This window comes from Sarcophilus harrisii, chromosome 1 (assembly GCF_902635505.1).
Source record: "Sarcophilus harrisii chromosome 1, mSarHar1.11, whole genome shotgun sequence".
Taxonomy (NCBI): Eukaryota; Metazoa; Chordata; class Mammalia; order Dasyuromorphia; family Dasyuridae; genus Sarcophilus; species Sarcophilus harrisii.
Window position 1 is genome coordinate 93,675,455 of NC_045426.1, and position 23,430 is coordinate 93,698,884.

At 37.5% G+C, this 23,430-nt stretch overlaps 1 protein-coding gene across 1 annotated transcript; it reads right to left on the reverse strand.

Moving 5' to 3' along the window:
- Positions 1-467: 467 nt before the first annotated feature.
- LOC100924464 (bile acid-CoA:amino acid N-acyltransferase) lies at positions 468-22,746 on the reverse strand. The gene is made up of 4 exons (XM_003762178.3): positions 22,641-22,746; positions 17,850-18,358; positions 13,416-13,618; positions 468-1,868 (listed from the first exon to the last, which is right to left on the reverse strand). Exons 2-4 carry the CDS (start codon positions 18,310-18,312, stop codon positions 1,272-1,274), a joined length of 1,263 nt encoding a protein of 420 aa, XP_003762226.1. The 5' UTR covers positions 18,313-18,358; positions 22,641-22,746; the 3' UTR covers positions 468-1,271.
- Positions 22,747-23,430: the final 684 nt, after the last annotated feature.

Here is a 23,430-nt window from a genome sequence, read left to right on the forward strand (position 1 = left end):
GATTATAAACCCATCCTCTGATTAAAATTCTGGTGTTCTTTCCACTTTACAATTCTGGGGATCTTATTCAATAAATCCAAATTTGGAAACTCCATATTTACCTGAGAGACTCTTTTGTGTGGTAATTGGGAAAGACTTTGAGGCTAGGAACAGATTTTAATGTTTATTGACTGTCCATTGAGTACACTGGCCCCATGAAATCTTACTTTTTAAAAAGTGGTGAGTCTTCCTTAAATTGTGCAGTGGCAAAACTGTGCTATGGGAAAAACTTTGGTAGTAATCAAAGGATATGAGTCACATTAAGTGGTGAAGTTTTTTTTTCCCCCAATGTAACTTTATTGAAATCTTGACAGTAAGTCAATTCAATGTTTCCCAAATCAACTTAACTATGCCTTCAAATCAATAATTATCCTTAAATCAATATGTTCTATACTTAGATAAGAAAGGTAGTCAAATGGGAGAAAATATATCCTCAATTCTTTTTTATTTGATCAGGTATTGACAGATAAACATACTTAATTGTTCTTTGCAAGAGTCTTAGAAAAGCAAAAAATAATCCCTTTGGATTGCTATGTGATATTGGTATAAAATATAAATTAACTTGAACTTTCAAAAATCACCTCTTTCCTTTATCCCTTATGGACTCCCATCAAGAATGAAAGTCATGAATCTTGAGATGTTAAAAAGATAAGAGAAATATGAACTGCCAGACAAGATTTGAATCAATCCTGTACTTAAAATATATAATAGAAGAAAAGAATAAAAAATAATAGCTAGCATTTATAAAGCACTTTAGGATTTGCAGACTGTTTTGAAAATATCCTCTCCCTTTATCCTCATAAGAATGGAGTGTGGGAAGAGAAGGAAAGGAATTTAGGTAGATATTATTATGATCCCCATTTTATAGATAAGGAAACTGAAGCACATAGCTGTGAAATTACTTGCCCAGAGTCATAGAGGTATTAAATGTCTGGGACCAGATTTCTTTCAGATGTTCCTGACTTCAGTTCTAACTCTCTACCTGCTAGATCTTCTCAGCATCTTGTCAAATTGTCATTTGTTGATTCTCCATGGCTGACTTCCATTGATAACTCTCTGTCTCCTGAGGCAGACCATTCCCCTTTTGGATAGCTGCAATTAATTTTTAAAAAGCTCTTTCTTTTATTGATCCAGTCAAATCTACATCCCCTGATTTTTATTTCAAATTTAATTCAACAAATATTATTAAGGGACTGTTGTGCCCAGTAATGTGTCAGAATCTGGGAAAGATCTCATAATTTGCTGATGCTGGCTGGGCTAAGGTGACATCTGAGGAACTTTAAACTCTCTTTCCAGGAATGTTCCTGGGCTTCAGCATGAGGGATGGTCTCACCACCCCACAAAATAGGTCTCATGAAAAAGGGGTTCCATGAGGCCAAACACAAGGGGGAGTAGGGAGGCTCTATCAAGTGCCCAGCTCCTGGATAGGAGAGTAGGGTGCCATTGCTTTTCCCATGTTTCTTGAGCCTCTCCATTGCTTGCTCAGCATAAGATTTGCTATTTATGTTTTTATCCTTCTCTCCAACAATGAATAGGATATGACCCTGGGACCTTTCTACTGGCAAAAAAGCATGCTTATTTACCTCTTCTTGAGGGTTTCCTAATATATGATATACCTCTAATAGCCCCAAATCATTTATTCTTATCCTTTCTGGAAATGAATTAATTGAGTGAATGTTCTCATTTTTATACTTGATATTCCTTCCAGTTGCAAAAAAGAAACCATTGATGCAGACTGTGGCTGCCACCTGCTTCAAGAATATTGCCATTGCCAATCCAATCTGGGCCCCCATGCATACCGAAATTATCCCGATCTTTGGACCAAGGACCTGAAATACATAAAAACAGCCAAAATGATTTCATTAGTTTCCTTTAGCATTCCAGTCTAATGGACTGAAATAATAATAACTTCTATTGATATAGTACTTTATTAAGTATATTTCATAAAACTGGTTTAAATTAAATGGAATTCAAGTAAATATACTTTTATTAAATACCCATTAGACTGTGTAGAGCATTTGGAGGTGATTGATGATTTAGATAACCCTCCCCTTCAGAGCCTGTAATCCAGCAGAAAAAGAGTACACATCTGCAGTGGAAATTTGAAATAAGGAGAGATATGTTTTCTTCTTCAGGTTTTGCCTTTTCAGTGTAAACTGAAACTCTTTGAGATTTTTCTCATTTGTAAAATGAAATGCCATAGAGAAAAAAACTATTGGAAATTATCCACAACTTTAGAAAAGTTGCAGGATACAAAATAAATCCATATAAATTAGCATTTTTATACATCACTAACAAAATCCAACAGCAAGAGACACAAAGAAAAATTCCACTTAAAATAACTGTTGATAGTATAAAATATTTGGGAATCTATCTGCCATGGGAAAGTCAGGAACTGGAACTATATGAGCAAAACTACAAAACACTTTCCACACAAATAAAGTCAGATCTAAACAATTGGAAAAATATCAAGGGTTCTTGGATAGGTCAAGTGAATATAATAAAGATGACAATACTCCCTAAATTAATCTATTTATTTAGTGCTATGCCAATCAAACTCCCAATAAACTAATTTACTGACCTAGAAAAAAATAACAACAAAATTCATTTTGAAGAACAAAAGGTCAAGAATTTCAAAGGAATTAATGAAGAGAAAATCAAATGAAGGTGGCCTAGCTATGCCAGATCTAAAATTATATTATTATAAAACAGCGATCATCAAAACTATTTGATACTGGCTAAGAAATAGAGAAGTTGATCAGTGGAATAGGTTAGTTTCACAGAACAAAATAGTCAATGACTATAGCAGTCTAGTATTTGACAAACCCAAAGACCCCAGCTTTTGGGACAAGAATTCACTATTTGACAAAAACTGCTGGGAAAACTGGAAACTAGTATGGCAGAAAGTAGGCATAGACCCACCCCTAACACAGTATACCAAAATCAGGTTAAAATAGGTTCATGATCTAGACATAAAGAATGATATTATAAACAAATTAGAAGAACACAGGATAGTTTACCTCTCAGATTTGTGGAGGAGGAAGGAATGTGTGACCAAAGAAGAACTAGAGCTCATTATTGATCACAAAATACTTTTGATTATATTAAGTTAAAAAGTTTTTGTACAAACAAAATGAATGCAGACAAGATAAGAAGGGAAGCAATAAACTGGGAAAACATTTTTATATCCAAAGGATCTGAAAAAGGCCTTATTTCTAAAATATATAGAGAATTGACTCAAATTTATAATAATTTAAGCCATTCTTCAATTGATAAATGGTCAAAGGATATGAATAGACAATTTTCAGATGAAGAAACTGAAACTATTTGTAGTCACATGAAAAGGTGCTCCAAATAATTATTGATCAGAGAAATGCAAATTAAAATAGCTCTGAGATACCACTACATACCCCTCAAATTGACTAAGATGATAGGAAAAGATAATGCTGAATGTTGGAGGAGATGTGGGAAAACTGGGATACTGATACATTGTTGGTGGAATTGTGAATACATCCCCCCATTCCAGAGAGCAATTTGGAACTGTGCTCAAGGAGCTATCAAACTGTGCATATCCTTTGATCCAGCAGTGCTACTACTGGGCTTATATCCCAAAGAGATTTTAAAGAAGGGAAAGGGACCTGTATGTGCAAGAATGTTTGTGGCAGCCCTGTTTGTAGCGGCCAGAAATTGGAAAATGAATGGATGCCCATCAGTTGGAAAATAGCTGAATAAGTTATGGTGTATGAATGCTATGGAATACTATTGTTCTGTAAGAAATGACCAGCAGGATTATTTCAGAGAGGCCTGGAGAAACCTACATGAACTGATGCTGAGTGAAATGCGCAGAACCTAGAGATCATTATACATGGCAACAACAAGACTATATAATGATCAATTCTGACAGATGTGACTTTCTTCAACAATGAGGGCATTCAAATCAGTTCCACTTGTTCAGTGATGAAGAGAGTAATTTACACCCAGAGAGAGAACCGTGGGAACAGAGTGTACATCACAACATAGCATTCTCTCTGTGTTATTTGCTTGCATTTTGTTTTCTTTCTCAGTTTTTCTTTTCCTTCCATCTTGATCTGATTTTTCTTGTGCAGTAAGATAATTGTATAAATATGTATACATACTTTGGATTTAACATTTAGTTCAAGAAATTTAACATGTATTGGACTACCTGCCAGCTATGGGAGGGAGTAGGGGGAAGGAGGGGAAAATTTGGAACAAAAGGTTTTGCAAGGGTCAATGTTGGAAAAATTACCCATGCATATGCTTAGTAAATTAAAAAAAAATTTTTTTTTAAGTAAAATGAAATGGTTGGACTTCTCTGAAATCCTACTTCTAGTCAGTTCTAGTGAAGTTCTAGTCAGAGACCCAACATTGTAGGTCTGGCTCCTGTAATGAGAGACAGTTGCAGACTAAATCCTGGGGGAGTTTTAAATGAAGAAAGAAGTGTTACTGACCAGGGGAAGGAAGGCTTCGTGAAGAGTCTGCATTTTACTTGGAAATTTAATAGATGATTAGGGTTCCAATAGATGGAGAAATGGAACTGGGGAAGGGCACTAAGTGAAAACAATAAAAGATATATATGAAGAGTAAAGAATAGCCTAGCTGAGCTAGAATAAAGAATTTGTAGAAAGAAATAACACAATAAAAGGTTGGAAAAATAAGGAATACCAGATTGTGAACTCAGGACCAGGATATGTCTGAGCTTTATTTGATGGACAAAAGAAAAATATTGAAAAAGTGGGAGAAGGGGAGTCACATGGTGAGATCTATACATAGTGAAAATTAATCTTGTAGCAGCAGGAAGAATGGATTGAAGCTGAGGGAAAATGGAATCTGAGAAGATAATTTAGGAAGATATTGTACAGCTACAGCAATAATAAAAGACTATACAAGGGTAGCAGCAACAGAGTTATACAAAAGGAGATAAATTTAAAAGATTATTTTGAAGATAGTATATGAACGAGATGAGGTGAGATTTTTCAAGACAGTTGTGAAAATCAAGTGAGGCTTCATCTACTTCAGAGTTTGAGTAGGCCTGAAGGACTTTTGAGCATTGAGTCAAGGGCATAGTAAATCCCCTTCCTGCTATCCTCCCATGACATCATTTTCTTTTCTTTTTTTTTTTTTAATAACTTTTTATTACCCATGCCAGGGTAATTTTTTACAACATTATCCCTTGCACTCACTTCTGTTCCGATTTTTCCCCTCCCCCAGAAGGCAAGCAGTCCTATACATGTTAAATAGGTTACAGTATATCCTAGATAGAATATATGTGTGCAGAACTGAACAGTTTTCTTGTTGCACAGGGAGAATTGGATTCAGAAAGTATAAATAACCCGGGAAGAAAAACAAAACTGCAAGCAGTTTATATTCATTTCCTAGTGTTCTTTCTTTGGGTGTAGCTGCTTCTTTCCATCCTTGATCAATTGAAACTTAGATCTCTTTGCCATGACATCATTTTCTCCCCATTTCAGTCAATTATGGATAACTATGTATTTATTGGTCAAGTTCAATTTCTTGGGTAGTTCCCAAATTTAGAATGTAAGATCCTCAGCCAATGAGGATGAGGGTCAGTGGTGGGAGGAGGTATTTGCATTAGGCATTAAAAGTGTTGACCCTGCCCCCGATGGTGCTTCCTCCCTTCGATTGTCTGCTTGACCAGTGGGACCTCGATTCTGGGGAGAAGTATAATAAACTTTGCTTTGCTTCTAGAGATCTCTCCAGTTTTTTTTTTATTAAATGGTGACCCCTCACCATTTCTGAACCACACAGGTATGGTGATATATATTTAACAACCAGCTCTTTGGATAATTCAGATGGTTTGGATAGAGTCTTTAGATGTCCCCACAATGCATTTTTAAATGTAATGTACATTATTAACATCTTCTCTATGGTTTTCTTAAGACTAGACAATCAACAGAGTAGTAAATCAAGTCCCAATTCATAACATTGCTCACACTGAACAATTCTCTCTTGTAAGCTGGTACAAATCAGCTCCAGAACATTGCTGATCGGAATCTATAAAATATGACCAATGATTGCATGTGGGAATTGCAGCAAAGTCTAAAGTAGTAGCAAAATTTCCAACACAGGAGACTAGATAAACAGTAATGATGAGGACAGAAAAGGTGAAGTCAGAGGACAAGTTTTGGTGGAGGCTAAAAAGTTGATTTTGCGATACTGGTTGGACATCCATGAGATATCACATAGGAAGTGAGAGATCTGAAAATTAGGAGAAAAGAGAAAAGAAGTAAGGGCTGAAAGTTTGGAAGTTATGTGCATATCGTGATCATTAAAGTCTTGGGAGGAAGACTTCACCAAAGGAGAGAGTGTAGAGAGAACTGGTCATGAACAGACTTTTAGGGAATATGCACATTCAAGAGTTCAGGAAAGTATGAGAAGTCAGTAAAGGAGTAATTCTGTAGGCAGGAAAAGAACTAGGAGGATATGCAATTTGTAAGGCTAAGGAAGGAGATAAGCTCTGGAGAAGGGAATGGTTAGTAGAGTCAGATATTTTCCAAAGACTAACAAGGTCCTCAGTTAACCTTTTAAAGAGCAATTTATGTAAAGCAGTGTCAGGATAAAGCAAGTGTGGGGATGAGATGGAGGTATTAATTATAATTAACTTGATGGTTAAAGGGAGAAGAGAGATCAGATAGCAGTTTGATGAATAAAAAAAGATTTTTTAAGTGCTGAAAGATTAATGGATATCTTTACAGGCAATTGGGAAAGAAATCAGTGAAACAAGATGATTAGGGACAATGAAGGAGGGAAGGGAAAAGTGGGTGTGTGGTGGAGGCAGTGAGGGAGGGGTAAAGGCAGTGGGGGGGGGGGGGGATGTGAGAGAAAAACATAGAGACAGGGAAAAAACCAGATTGGAGTGTGTGTGAGGGAAATGTGTGGAGAGTGAGAGAGGGAAATGGAGAGGGAGAGGAAGAAAGAGAATTGGGGGGAGGAGGGGGAAGTGGGATTAAAGGGGAGCATTAAAGGCACAGGTGGAGCAAGAGGAAGAGATAAAGTAAGGATGGAATTAAAGACACAGGTAAAGGAATTAAGTTTATGCTGGAAGAGAAGGTTTCTGAGATAGGAAGACTAGAGGAAAAATTAAGAGATATGGAGAAGTTCTGAATATGCAGACAAGTTAAGGGAACTCATCCCAGATAGCTTTGACCTTCTTAATGAAATAGGAGTTAATATGATTAAAGGTGAATAGAGGAGCCAGAATCATACTTGGAGATTTGAAGAGAAATAAAAAGACTATAAATGAGGAAAATTAGATAGAATTTCCTACCAGCAGAGATGGCTCTGCTCAGTTTGTATGCTATAAATATATATGGGCTACAGGGAAGTCTATCATGGAGGTGGAACACCATGAGTAATGGGTATAAAGACAGGAGAGAGCCAAATGGAACAATTGCTAAAAAAAAAAAACAGTAAAATCAGGAGCAATGTGAAAAAAGACTTAAAAATAGGGTTGAAATAGAAGATATATTGGGCAAGATAGCAGAAGGGTGATACTATTCAGTCAGTCAACAAGCACTTATTAGTGATATAAACTGAGATCTTTTGGGGAAAAGGGTTGGAGAGGCCCAAATGTGAACTGTGTCCCCTTTAATCTATAGGGGAAAGGTGATTCAGGGTCTCAAACTCTCCCCTAGGAGGGGCACACCCTCATGTCCATAAAGGAAATTCCCAAGATAAGTAATCTTATTCAATTTAGAATTGAATTGAATTGAAAATTAGTCTGGGGCCAAAGATCAAAGCAGCCCCAATATATCTAATGATGTATTCCCAGACATTTCACAAAACAATCCTGCCAGGATTCTTTGCCCACTAAGAAAGGTGTCTTCTTAGTGAAAATAAATAGAAATAAATACCCGTTTTTTTGCGACAGACTAACGGTTCGTAAATTTTTTCCCAAGGTACCTGCAACCTTGACCAGAGTGGATCTCTTACCCTCAACTCTCGCACCTCATCATTAGTATTTATTGTGCTAGGCATTAAAGAATCAAAGATGGCCAAAAATATGATCCCTCCTTTCCAGGAATTCATATTCTAATGGAGAAAACAACATAAATACCTACAGACATACTAGACACGGCAGAGTAAGTGGAAGGCAAACTCAAAGGGAAGACACTAGCAGGGGAATGGGAAGAAGGGGAAAACCAGAAGAAGCTATTATTGGAAACCAATGTCCCCAAACCATCCTCAAGGTTTATCTTAAGTGCTTTGGAACTGGGGCAGCTAGGTGGCACGAACCTGAAAAGTCTGACTGGCAAAAGGGAAGTTTATTGTTGGCTAAGAAGCCAGCTTTGCTAGGAAGACAGTCTTTTGAGTAGCAAGAGGTCCTGGCAGAGAAATAACAAGAGGTTATCACTGAGAAGAGAGTCTTTTCAGGCAGGAAGGAGTCAGCTGTGTTAAGGCCACTGTGTCAAGAGGAGAAGTTCCTTAACAAAGCATAATTTCTACTTCAGACTTCTGCAAAGACATGAATTTAAAATTGTCCTTTTATAAGAAATCTGAGATTGGGGTTTCTATTGAATGAGATTCCTTAAATGTTGTCACTGCCCCCAGGCCTAATTTCCAGTTAAATGAGACTATTTAATTTATATCAAGTCCAGATCTCTACAAAGTAAAGAGTGGTCTTGGGCTAATCTTAATGAAACCACTTAACTGCCCTGAAGGGTGGGTCTTTGTCAGAGGAGAGTTTCAGAGCTCACCCCAAAAGTCAAGGAGGACAGTTTCAGAGTTCACCCTTATCAGGAGGACCTGAGTTCAAATCTGGTCTCAAACACTTAACACTTCCCAGCTATATGAGCCTGAGCAAGTCAATTAACCCCAATTGCCTCAGCAAAACAAAAAACAAAAAACCACCTTTGGAACTTATTATGTGACATGGGAGACACTGAAACAGGACCACCCAGTATGGCATGCCTTCATCAGAGATGTTATGCTCTATGAGCAAAGCAGAATTGAATTAGCTCAGAAGAAACATGATATGTACAAAATTAAAAGAATTTCCCAAATGTTCATAGAGACTATTTGCATTTAACTTGTGGCAGAGCATTCCAAAACTTGTATTGGTCTGATCAGTCACAGTCCAACACACCAACTTGATAGTAATGTCATTTTGGTGCTCTTCGAGAATGAAGGCTAACAACCAACCAAATTCTTTGTAATCTGACTTCTGACTTCTCCATTTGACTAAAAAGGCTCCCTCCAAAATCACTCATGCCCTATCAATTGTCAAAGGTCTTCTCTCCCTCTCTCCCTCTCTCCCTCTCTCCCTCTCTCCCTCTCTCCCTCTCTCCCTCTCCTCTCCTCTCCTCTCCTCTCCTCTCCTCTCCTCTCCTCTCCTCTCCCTCTTTTTAAAGCTTTTTATTTTCAAAACATATACATGGATAATTTGACAGTGACCCTTACATAGCCTTGTGTTTCACATTTTTTCCTCCTTCCCCTCCTTCCAATCCAATATATGTTAAACATGTTAAAATATGCTACATCCAATATGGATAAACATGTTTATACAATTCTCTTTCTGCACAAGAAAAATTAGATTAAAAAAAGAAAATAAATGAATAAGAAAATAAAATGCAAGCGAACAACCACAAAAAGAGTGAGAATGTTATGTTGTGATCTACAGTTTCTACAATCCCCTCTCTGGATGTAGATGGCTCTCTTCATCACAAGATTATTGGAACTGGCATCAATCATCTTATTACTAGAAAGAGTCACGTTCATCAGAATTGATCATCGTGTAATATTGATGTTTCTGTGTACAATGATCTATCTGGTTCTACTCATTTCACTCAGTATCAGTTCATATAAGTCTCTCCAGGCCTCTCTGTATTCATCCTGCTGGTCGTTTCTTACAGAACTATAATATTCCATAATATTCATATACCACAATTTACCCAACAATTCTCCAATTGATGGGCATCCATTCAGTTTCCAGTTTCTTGCTAATACAAAAAGGGTTGTCACAAACATTTTTGTACATATAGGTCCCTTTCCCTCTTTTAAGATCTCTCTGAGATATTAAGCCCAGTAGAAACACTGCTAGATCAAAGGGTATGCACAGTTTGATAGCTCCTTGAGCATAGTTCCAAATTGCTCTCCAGAATGTCTGGATTCATTCACAACTCCACCAACAATGTATCACTGTCCCATTTTTCTCACATCCTCTCCAACATTCATCATTATTTTTTCCTGTCATTCTAGCCAATCTGACAGGTGTGTAGTGGTATCTCAGAGTTGTCTTAATTTGTATTTCTCTGATCAATAGTGATTTAGAGCACCTTCTCATATGATTAGAAATAGTTTTAATTTCTTCATTTGAAAATTGTCTGTTCATATCTTCAAAGGTCTTTTCTTAATCCTCATCCCTGATTTGTCTGATATTACTGATCATCTTCTGTTGTACCAAAGTTCCCTTTTAATGTCATGACACAGTTTCTTTTAATGTCATGACCCAATTTCTCCAGTTGTCCTATTTAATTATTCTGCCTCAGGTTATAACCTTTCCCTCTTAATGTTTGATGAGGTAAAGGTCTACCTCAGTTGCTCTGTCCCAAAACCCCAGGCTATAATCATTCCCTCTTAAATGGTTGATGAGATAAAGGTGTTATATCTTTAAGTTATAGAAGTTTCTTCTTAAGGTTTGACAGGATAAAGGTTTATCCATTTTAGATGTCATTAGAATATCAGTAACCTCCCTTCATTGTGTCATCCTAGGGGCCTCCCCCACCATTAGGTTATCCCCACCCAGGTACCTCCCCCATTGTGTTGTTGTTCTTGTTATCCCATAAAAGACTTGCCCTCTGAGTATTTGGGGGCTGGACTCTTTGAAATGATAATGTGGGTCAGCCCTGGGACCAATCATGGATCCATTGGTCCCAGTATCTCTCTCCATTTAATAAACTATTGAATTGGTCTCTAATCTCTGTCTTGCTCAGTTTCTTTGGCATTACACTCTAGTTTTTCATGGCACTAGTATCTCCTGCTTCTCTTTCTAGCAGTCTGAAAGCAACTTTTCATTTTCCTTTGTTATTACTTCCTTTCCATCTCTTCCAATAACCATGTCCTCCATGCCTGGAGTGTTCGTTCTCCTCCCTTCCACTTACTGCCTTCCCTTGTTTCCTTCCTCCAGATCCTACATTTGGCAGTGATACAACTCCCCATTACCAACCAAATAAGTAACACCTCCCCATAGCCTTGCTACACTCTTTCCAGTGTCATTACTCACTGTGTATTACTCTTCATTCATGTTCCATGTCATACAATAATACTCACCATCTCTTGTTCCCTACTATCTCCCCCACTTCCATTTCTTTGTCTATATCCTTTTCTTAAAATGCCAGCATTCCCTAAAATGTTTCCCTGGCCTCAATTCTTAATCCCTACCAGCTGAAATCCTTGACTTCCTCTTCCATGCTACTTTCCAGTGACCTTCCTTGCTTCAGCCCTTATCTGGAAATCCTCTCTCCTTGAATTTCTCAGGGCATATTATTTATATCTTTTGTACAAGTGACTTTTTAGTTTGCAAATTAAGTATTGTATTTTCTTAGAGAAATGAACTCTCATGGTTGTACAGGATTTCTGAGGTCATCTACTTCAACTTTAATGCAAATATTTTTAGAAGAATTACACATTACACTTCTATTGGATTGCTCGATATGGGGGGGAGGGTGACAGGAAGGGAGAAAAATTTGGAGCACAAAGTTTTGCAAAGGTCAGTGTTAAAATATGTATGTATTTGGAAAAATCAAAAGCTATTAAAAATAAAACAAATAGCATCAACACATACACTGAAGTAGACTGAAATAGACATTAGATAAAAGTGTCCTTTAAGAAGTTTGGAAAAAAGAAACCTAGGAGAGTAGAGCAGAAAGAGAAAGAAGTAAATAACTGATTGAGGATCTGTCTTTCTTCCTATAGAGTAGGAATCACAGACCTGGAGAATCAAACCATGCCAATGAAAAGAATACACAAGACAAGACTGCAGTTAGTCATTTGGAATCAGAGATTGCTTGAGAAGTTAGAGACAATGGTTGAAATTAAATTATGACCTGTCATATCGGCTAAGATGACAGGAAAAAATAATGATGATTGTTGGAGGGGATGCAGGAAAACTAGGACACTGATACATTGTTGGTGGAGTTGTGAACGAATCCAACCATTCTGGAGAGCAGTTTGGAACTATGCTCAAAAAGTTATCAAACTGTGCATACTTTGATCCAGCAGTGTTACTACTGGGATTATATCCCAAAGAGATTATAAAGAAGGGAAAGGGACCTGTATGTGCACGAATGTTTGTGGCAGCCCTTTTTGTAGTGGCTAGAAACTGGAAACTGAATGGATGTCCATCAGTTGGAGAATGGCTGAATAAATTGTGGTATATGAATATTATGGAATATTACTGTTCTGTAAGAAATGACCAACAGGATGATTTCAGAAAGGCCTGGAGAGACTTACACGAACTGATGCTGAGTGAAACGAGCAGGACCAGGAGATCATTATATACTTCAACAACAATACTATATGATGACCAGTTCTTTTTTTTTTTTTTTATTTAATAGTTTTTATTACAGGATATATGGGTACTTACAACCTCCTGTTTTTTCACTTTTCACCCTCCTATGGATTGACAGTAGATAAATATATTAAATATAACTTAGATACAATGTATACATGACAAAATATTTTTGTAAGATCAGACTTGACTTTCACTGAAGAATCTAAAATGCAGGTGCATAGATATAATTAATTAATGAGTTTTAGTCATCTCAGAGTTCTTTCTGTATATGGTTCAGCTATACTGCTCCATTAGAAATGATTTGGTTGATCTTGTTGCTGAGGATGGCCTGATCCATCAGAACTGGTTGATGACCAGTTCTGATGGACCTGGCCATCCTCAGCAATGAGATCAACCAAATCATTTCCAATGGAGCAGTAATGAACTGAACCAGCTATGCCCAGAGAAAGAACTCTAGGAGATGACTAAAAAACATTACATTGAATTCCCAATCCCTATATTTTTGCCCACCTGCATTTTTGATTTCCTTCACAAGCTAATTGTACAATATTTCAGAGTCTGATTCTTTTTGTACAGCAAAATAACAGTTTGGTCATGTATACTTATTGTGTATCTAATTTATATTTTTAATATATTTAACATCTACTGGTCATCCTGCCATCTGGGGGAGGGGGTGGGGGGTAAGAGGTGAAAAATTGGAGCAAGAGGTTTGGCAATTGTTAATGCCGTAAAGTTACCCATACATATAACCTGTAAATAAAAGGCTATTAAATAAAAAATAAAAAAATAAAAAATAAAAAGAAATTAAATTGTGAGCTCAAAGTACCTTGGGATGGCTAAGGAGGAAATCGGCAGCTTCTTCAAAGTATTCAATATCCAAAACAGGTGGTAGTTCAGGCAGGTCTTCATAGTTAAAGTAAGCTAAGGCCAATGTAGCAAAGCCATGGCTGGCCAGGAGACTTGCTCGAAATTCAATCAGTCCCCCAACGCCACCAAATAAATCAATTACTCCAGGGAAAGGGCCTTCTCCTGAGGAAAATTTTAAAAGAATTTTGTGGTGAGGAAAAAAATAAAAAAAGAAGCCATTAAAAAATAAGAGGGAAAGAAAGTGTCAAGAAGGAAGAAAGAACAATATATTCAGAATTTGGGCACTAATACATAACATCACAAAGAGAATTTCCCATTTTCCTCTCATTTGCCATAAACCTCGATTTCTTAATCTTACTGCCTATCCCCTGAGTTTATCCCAAGTTTATTTTCTCTACATCATATTTATACATCTTCATTTACATGTAGCCTCTCTCATTAGGAAGTAAACTGTCTGAAGAAAGAAATTATTTTGTTTTGTTTTTCCTTTCTTTGTATCCCTACCCTTTGTAGAAGGCCACAGACAGTGGAGGAATTCTGGGTGAAGTATAAGACCTTCAGCCTAGAAGGAACCTCCTGACAATGTCTGGATCAGCTCCCCATCTCCCCTAAGGACTCTAGGCCTTCCCGAGAAGTCAGGGGGAGATGACAACCTGTGTTGTGATTGAAGCAGAGTGATAGCAGGTGGCAAACTACATATAATAGCAAGTTGTTCACATAGTCCCACATGCACAGAATATATTTAGCACATATTATTAGGACATATAAGGGAGAGATTTTGAAATAAATAGATTCCATATTTCCACCATCCTTGTGGGTCTCCTGCTTTCTTCACTACTCCTTTAAGTATGCTTTTTCACCCCGGCATGGGGGCTCTGGAAAGCACAGTGTTTTGTCACCCTAACTTGGAGGCTCTAGAAAGCAGGACAGAACAACCCTTAGTACAGGATCTGGACATAGTGGGTACTTAATGAAAGCTTGGCTGACTGATTGACTGCATACTCCTGGTTCTGGAGGAGAGCTGCTGAAGCTGATGGACAAGTGGGAGAACTCCCTATCAAAGTAAACACAATTTTTCTACAATTTATATATGTCTTAGCTGCCTGAGATTCACAGATGTCCAGAGACTTCCCAGAGCCACTGAGTTCCTGAATTTCATAAGCAGGATTTGAATTCAGACCTACCCTAACTCCAATCCAGCACTCCAGCTACTAAGTCTTGCTACTAGGCTTCATTCTTAGCCCATAATGGAATGAAATAACCAGAATCCTGGGTGGGCCAAAAAGGTTCTTTGAGATTACGGCAAAGCTTGCCACACATAACTGCCTAGCTCAGAATATGAAGGAGCTAGAGAATGAAAAAAAAAGAGGATAACTCTATTGATTTCAACTAGAAGTACATGAACCAACCCAGTTTTTAGTCATGAGTTTCCAAAGACTGTAACCTAAATTGATATCTATCAGGCAGAAGTCCTGATTGTATCTCAATTGTGTTAAATTTGTTTGTTTTGGTAAGATCTGAGGCCATAGCAAGAATTGGCAAATAAGCCAGTAAAGAAAGTGAGAAGTAAAGTGATGGCAAGCAGGATCAAAAGGACAGGATGATTAGATATAAAGGAAAGAGACACAGGTAAGGCTCAATTTCCTTCCTTAATGGAGGTGTCCACTGTACTGAGCATAGACTATAAACACCTAATGAACCCCTTTTAATTCAGTGGTTGGAAACCTCTATGACAAAGAAGGCCAGTCTCTCACTCAATGAAGTGTTTCAAGCTACCCACAGGTCACCAGTTTACCACATCCTATCACCAATTTTAGTTGGTGACAGGTAGATGGAATGAAAATCAAAGCCATAACTAAGAATTTATAGGACTAGGGCAAGTAGAGAGGGACATGATCACCTAAGCTGTGACTTCTGAATGTAGAATTGCTTTGAAATATTAAGAAATTTCTGTGAAATTGTACTGACAGCTACTGGCCAGATATGTAGGAACAGAGGTATAGTGGAGGTGTGTATAGGAACAGCAGAGATTGGGAGGTGAAAGGTGGGAGTTACAGGTGAGGCAAAATGTGGGAAGAACACTGGGATACCATTAGGCTTGGAAGCTATTAAAAAGAAGGAATTTTACAGCAAGGAAGGGGCAAGGCTGCTAAGATGTTGCTGTTTGGACTCTCTAACTTTACTAACCTGGGTCAAAGCCCCACTGCCTTCACTCTAGTTAAAACTCTTACTATAAAACTGGAAGCAATATAAATGGATGCAATCAATTAACAAGCATTTACTAATTTCCTATTCTGAATCAGGCACTATTAGCTCTCTGAAAACAGACTCTACAAGGAGTTTAGATTCTAATGTGAGTGACAGCCTGTACATATATGAATATATAAATACATACATATATAATAAATACAAAATTAATACAAAGTTGTAGATGGGAGAGCATTAGCTGTGGGTGTATGAAAGGTTTCAGGTAGAAAATGGCACTTGGAGGAAAGTAGGAGTTCCAAGAGGCAAAGATAAGGAAGAAGTATGTTCTAAGCATAAGGGATAGCTAATGCAAAGAAATGGAAGTGGGAGGTGGAACATCTTGTGTGGGGAGCAACAAACAGGCTCAGAAAATTACAATGTAGAATTTAGGAAGGAGAGCAATGTTTCTGAAAACTAGAAAGGTAGGAAATGGCCAAGTTGGGAAGAGATTTTAGTGTCAAACAGAGGAATTTCTATGTGACCCTGGAGTTAATAGGAAGTTATTGCTGTTTATAAATAGGGAAGTAATATAGTCAAATCTGCACTTCAGGCAATTCTTTTTGGCCTTAAGTAGAAGATGGATTAGTGTAAGAAAGACATTTGAGATAGGAAGACCAGAATGAAATATCATAGATCAGAAATTTGGAGCCATAAGGAACCACAGAAGTATGGTTCTAGAAGTGTACGTCTGTGGTTTTTACAGCTCCAAATTTCAGACAGAGAGATAAAGTAAATTGCCCATCACACACTAATACATGACTCTCTGAGGAATAATTCAAATTCAGATCTTCCTATCACTAAGATTAGTCGATAAAAATCGACTGAATTCAGACTGTCACAATGTAACATGAGAAAAATGACGAAGATCTGAACTACGAATAAAGAGATGTCCGTGGAAAGAAGGGAATTCATGTGAGAGAGACTGTAGAAAAATAACCAGATTTGGCAATTGATGAAACATGTGAGCTGGCTGATAATGAGGAATTTAGAATGACAACAAGATTACAAATCTAGGTGACTCAGGCTGACAATCAGACAATAAACATTATTTGGTATCTAGAAGTAGTGCCACAGTGCAAAGTGTGCTGGGCCTGGAGTCAGGAAGACTCAAAATCTGATCTCAGACATTTAGTAGCTGTGTGACTTCTGGGTAAGTCACTTCACCCTGTGTGCCTCAGTTTCCTATAGGTAAAGAAGGACATGACAAACCACTCCATTTCTCTGGAAGAAAACCTCAAATGGGGTCATGAAGAATCAGACACAATTGAACCATAACAAAATTGAAAGTAAATAAAAGTCCACAATAATAAGAAAGTCTGAAAGGAGGTAGGGTTTGGGGGCTGGGGTCAAAGGACAGGGAAAACAATGAATTTTGTTTCAGGCTTATTGACTTTTCTCTTCAATGAGCATTGCATCCAGTTTGGAATGTTCAATAAGCATTTGATTCTATTGAACATTTGGAAGTGGGGGGAAATAAAGACTGGGTCTATAGGGACCATCTGCTTAGAAAGGATAATTGAACTCACAGAAAAGAAGTAAAAGAAGGAGAAGGAAGAGGAAGAGGAGGAAAAGGAGAAAGAGGAGGAGAAAGAGAGGAGAAAAGAAAATAAACTTTTAGAGAAAAGAACATTTTAGAGGAGAAAAGAAAAGAAAAATTTTTAAAACAGTGATGAAGAGAAAGGGATCTCACATGAAGGGAAGCAGCATGCTACTTCCAGCCAGTTCTTCATCATCAACCTGGACTGCCATTTCAGACATGGCGGGGCAAGAACTAAACTGAGCCCCAAGAGTTAGGATATAGCTCCACAGGGTGAGTATGAGCTTTTTCCAGATTTCTAGGTTACCTTGGTGATGAGACCAATAGAGTCTGGAAAGTTTGTCAGTGTGATGGAATAACCCAAGAGCATGTGAACAGGAAAGTGACTGTGGCCTGACTGTAGCTCCAGAATAGTTCACATCAACCTAATATTTGTGACATTGCTCAGAACTGGGTGTGATCCAAAGACAAATTTTCATGCTGAATCCTAAGGAGACTGAGAATAGTATTGCTCAGCTGTAAGCTAAATGCTTGAAGAGGGAAATAAAGCCATAGAGGAGAAAAGGAATTAGCTTGAAAATGAATAAGAATGTGATTGATCAAACTCACCTGGTGGGAGGAAGAGCGCTCCTCGAATTCTACCTTCTCTTATTTGGATTCGAGTTACTCCAGGTGCTGAGTACCATCTCTCCACCATCTCAGTGGCTTCAGGAGATTTAGGTAAGTCATTTATAGTTTCTTCTACATTGTATACAGACAGCTGGACCAAGTAGGGACTGTTCATCACATCCTGTTTGAATAGCCTAGATAGTATCTTCATAGGTTTCAAGGACCAGAAGAGGCCCATAGGATGGATGCCCACATAGTCCCCTCCAAGTGCAGCTGCCTGCTGCAGGTCTACCTCTCCACCTTCATCAGCCTTATAGAAGACGTGGGATTGAAAGAGCACTCCTTTTTCACTTGTCAGTTTTGCCTGCATCACTATCATCTGGTTAGGGAGCAGGCCAGTTACTCGGATATGCAGTGGTTCATCGACAAGAGCTATTTTGGGGTGGACTATTATTTGGGCCATTGTTAGAGAAGTTTCTACTGGACAGTTTTCAGTCAAACATGAAGGTCTAAAAAGAATTAAAAGGAATTAAATAAATTAGTGGTATGATTTAGTAAGAAAGATAAGGCCTGGCTTTGAGTCCTGGTGGAGCTAATTATCTATGTAATCTTTTTATTTTGAGTTCCAAATTCCCTCCCTCCAGTCTCTCCCATACCTGCTGAGAAGGGAAACAATATAATGATACCCCTTAGTCTCTGTAATCTTATGTTAGGCTATATATTTTTCAACTGAAATTTAGAATTTGAGATTGGCAATGCAAACATACCTTACTCTATTTCCTACAGATATGCTACAAAGTTAAATTACTCATCCAGGATATCATTTAAGATCTTTAACTTCAGTTAGAAATCAATAAATCAATCAATTAATCAGCAAGCATTTATTTATTATGCACTTACTATTTGTCAAGCATTGAGACACAAAGCAAAAATAGTCTTATCTACAAGGAGCTCATATTCTACTCAGGGAAGCAATATGCAAACAACTCTGTAGATAAAAGATATATCCTATGCAAAGGACAGCTAATCTCAGATGGAAGACTGGGGATTGTTGGAGGGAGGATTCCTATGGAATGTGGGAAATAAGTAAGCCTGAAAAGAAATCCAGGAAACTGGTGTTGGTATGGAGATTACAGACCCATGAGATAATGAGTAAGCTCCCAAAGTGAGAACATGCAAAGATGAATAAAAAACAATAGGGGAGCCAATGTAGCATGAGGGAAGTTAGTGTAAAAAACCCTAAAATTAGAAAGGGACCACTTTCTGAGGGCCTTCAATGACAACCAGTTGACTTTATATTTGGTAATGTAGTCAATAGGGAGCCATTGGCATTATAGAGTAGAAGGCTGGCATGGGTGGCCCACTCATTTTTTCCTCAAAGTGGAATTACACACTTCCTTGTTGGAAAATAATCGGGTTCCATCACCCATATCCATATTAAATATACTTCCAGGTATTTGAGTTAGTATATGGGCCTATGCCCTCCAAGGATTCACAATCTGAGAGAGAAGAGCAACTCAAGGAAAATGTCACTGCTAATAATAATTTTTAAAGTTAAGCTCTAAAGACAGATATAAGTTTGTTTATGCCAGATGAGGAGAAAGTATGGAGGGTCTGTCATCTATATTGGTGAAGGAAGGCTCAGTTATACTATATTGGTGAAAGGGGTACAACTTTTCTAGGAATAACAGTGATGAGGTCCCCTGATTCTAAAGTCTTCTGATCTTAGGATAGTCTTACCAACATTACTGACTGCTAGATACATAGTCTCTTGGTCAGTAATAACCAAGTTCCTGAGACAATAGTGAATAGACTATTCCTCAAATCTACCTGTAAGCCAAAAAAATTAGCAAATAAGTAACATGAAGCTCTGGTCTTTAACTTTTCCTATAAAATTATCTTCTTACCCCTGATTTTTTGCTAAACGTTTTTTGGAATTTAGCCATCTTCCAATGGCATTACAATTACAATAAACTTAGCCTTGACTTGGAAATGGATTCAAACCTACAAATGCTTTTGAGACACCTCAAGACGCTGGTCTGACACCCCAGCCTTTTGAGGTCTCCCTTTAGGGTCTCAACAATACCATGGGTAGACTCTATTAAGATAGATGCAGAAACATGACTTTTATAGAAATGTTTTGTATGACTTCACATGTGCCTTCTCAATGTGAGGGGAGGGGAAAGGAGAAAGAGAATCTGGAATTCAGAATTTTAAAAGCAAAAGTGAAAAATTATTTTACATGTACTAGGGAAAAATAAAATAATAAATGAAAGTATCAACTATTAAAAAAAAAAAAAAGATAGCAGCAGAACCAAAGTCAGGGATTCAGGTCTCTTTTACCATCTCTGTTATAATGTGTATCAAATAAGAAGAGAGAGAGAATTTCTAGGGAGATTTGTAATGCATTTTGTTTATGGGAGATTAAGGTATCCGAAAGGCTGCTATAGCTGCAACTGAATCCTCAAACTACACAAAAAGTGGTACCTTCCCACTATGCTTTCCAGAATGTAGCAGGAAGCTACCTCAAAAGCTGGAAATAGGGTGAGATAAAGTGGGCAAACTCACAACTCACTCCTGCTCCCTTTGTCTATTTCATGAATTTCACCCTGGAGACAGGCTTCTTTCCAGGCTGTTGGAAGTGATTAGGTTTTTCTCTGGGAGCAAGGCAACCATGGCCTACAGTCACTGACTGTTTGTGATTTCTGACACAGCAACTGAAATCCAGGTCAAGTAAAGTTACTAATTAGCCAGACAGATTCTAGTCAGATGGAATAGGCACAATGGGGATCTGTAGAGGAGATAAGCACAAGATACAAGGCGAACTAGTAATATGGGATGAGCCTAAAGGAAGACTCAATGGGATTGACCAGCTATGAAATTCTTGCCTCAACGAAATAGAATCAGAGACTGAATGCTAAACCCTGGCTTTTTCTCCTTTTCTCTAGTTGATGAAATGATCTTGGCAAGTTTGAAATGCACAACTCCTTCTCTTATTCTTTCCCCCATTTAGGAAGAAAGGAAACAATAAGAAAGGCACAGTGAAAGACAGTCAGAAACTGAAACAGATTGCATTCTCCTTGTGCCTTCTCTGTGATTCTTGTCCATGTGATCCAGAGATGCACTAGAGCTAAATATGTGACCTGTTAAATTTTCAGTGTGAGCATTTACACTTTGGAAATCAAGCTACAAATCAGGGCTTGATGTCTTCTTGATTTCTATACTTGAGAAAGTACTAGGTGCAGCTGGATGGCTTAGTGGATACAGCACCAGGCCTGGAGTCCAAAGGATCTGAGTTCAAATGCAGCCCACACTTCAACACTAGCTATATGACTGGGCAAGTGGCAACTCCTATTTGCCTCAAAAAAAAAGTTATAAAGTAAATGTTAATCATGTAAATTTAGTTTAAAAGTGCATTTGGGTGTTAATTTTATTTTGGAGGAAGCTGTTATTAAACATTGCCAGCACATTCACTTATTTTTCCACAAGTACTCTGTAGAGGATCTCCCAATGCACTGAAAAGCTATAGAGTTTTAAATATTTCATGGATATCCATGCAGCACTTGAGCTTTTTGTTCATTAAAATGTAGTTGAAAGAGTGATGAATCTGCCTATGTGACTTTGAGCAAATTATTTAACCACACCTGGCTAAAGTCATCTGTAAAATGAGGGAGATTGGCCTAAATAAATTAGCCTTCAATGAGACCTGTGTAATGGAATTCAAGTGAATTCACCAATTATGATTTAGTATCTGCTACCTAGGAGGCACTATACTAAGAAATTGCAAGAAATAAAGCTATTGGCCCCCCAAAACTTATAATACCAACTGATGGGCCTATAGATGCTAACCAGATGAAATTTTCTTTCACATTAATTTCAAGCCAGCTTCCTGTGTCCAGAAAAAGAACTGGTAAATAGAAGTATGTAGAGAACAATAATGCACACACAGACACCCCTATTTTTCTAAAAAATTTAAATGATAATTTTGTTGTATGTTTCAAAGGAATAGCAAGTTATGTATAGTAGATTTGTAGTTTCTTGTATAATAATTTTTAAAAATTGTACTATTATGGAAATGCTTGTTTTATTCCGTAAGTTAAAAATAAAATTAAAATAAATATAATTTCAAACCAGAAGAGGTACAGATTCTTTTCTACCTTCAGAATGAGAGCTTTTTACTAAAAATCTTTTAAAACAACAACAACAATTATCCTGGCAATATGAAAATGTCCTCTTACAAGTCAGTTTATTTACTCTTTCCCTCAATAATAATTACCTTTTCTAGAAAAAAAAAAAGTGTGCATCATTCTCAGTCACTTGCCTGAGCTGAAACCATACCTTTACATTCTTTCCATAAACTGTAAGACATATTTCCTGCTCTGTGTCTCCATAATTCAAATATATGTGGCCATGCATTATTGTATAGAAAATGCACTTAAGGCATGCCAGAATGATAGGATTAACAATTCCTTTTCATACATGCAAAACAGAAAGTAGGAATTCTACCTTATAAGTGCCAATGTTATAAGTAAATAAAACTTTGAACTGAAAAATTGCAATTTTATTCCCTAACTGCTCCAGAAGAGATTTTTCAAGTATCAGTTTAAAAGTACCTGGTCCAAAGCTTTGGAAACTGCAGCTGACTTCTGAAAAAGTTAATATCTAACTTTTCCCACTGCCTCTTCTCTCCAGCAGCTAAAAAAAGACCCCAAAACCTTTGTTTACTATCCCACCAGATTTTCAAAGGTGTGCTCTCCAATACTAAAAAGAAAATGCCTTCTGTCACATTACCTTTCCTTTCTGGTTCGGATTCTCGTTTTTAGCTGCTCATTCCTGATCTGTGATCTTGACTTTTCATAATTTTCAGTTCTGTCCCTTTTATAACCCTGTTTCCAAAGACTATTGATTGGGATAGGATTCTTTCCTCATTGGTGGAGATGATAATCCTGCTTTTTATGAGGGGTGGGGCAGAGTTGGCAAGAAGAGCACTTTCTTTTTTTTTTTTTTTTTCTGTTTTCCTGTTGTCACTTGAGTGCTTCTGAAGCGGAAGGATACCCCTCCTGACCATGAGAAACATAATCTCGAAACTCTGTAGTTAGAAATTTGTTACTGGCTCTTCATACCCTAATGTAGATGGTATTTTTACACCCCTAAATGTGCTGCCCTAAAAAACCTAAGATCTTGACAACTTGATAAATATAAAGAAATACTGTCTTATTTCCTGTCTGAGAATGGCACCCTTAGTGTGATAACCTTTGCCTCTTGCCTAGGATGAAATTCCTTTAGTATGACAAATGTATTAGGGAACCTTTGTGTTTTTTCTATAAATATGTGTCTCTGAAATCGCTTGATACTGACTTCCCTGTTCTGGTGGGGTTCAGCCACTAGCTATCAATAAACGCTCTTAAATTCACTTTATTTTGACTGTCCTGTACTTTCTCTCATCTGGGCATTTCACTTCTGGCTTCCAGCTTCAAGAAGGATGAGAGGAGGAACCATGTTCATTTCAAATCATTCAAAACAAAACAAAACAAAACTTCAAGAAGATATGATAAAACCTATCTGTTTGTATTATCTCTAT

Bases quoted from the DNA above. Each gene is read 5' to 3' on its own strand.
- LOC100924464 (XM_003762178.3), bottom strand. From the start codon at position 18,312: ATGGCCCAAATAATAGTCCACCCCAAAATAGCTCTTGTCGATGAACCA. The intron at 13,619-17,849 runs GTGAGTTTGATC...AATTTTCCTCAG, and splicing joins AGCGCTCTTCCTCCCACCAG to GAGAAGGCCCTTTCCCTGGA. The intron at 1,869-13,415 runs GTACTTTGAGCT...TATGTATTTCAG, and splicing joins TCCTCCTTAGCCATCCCAAG to GTCCTTGGTCCAAAGATCGG.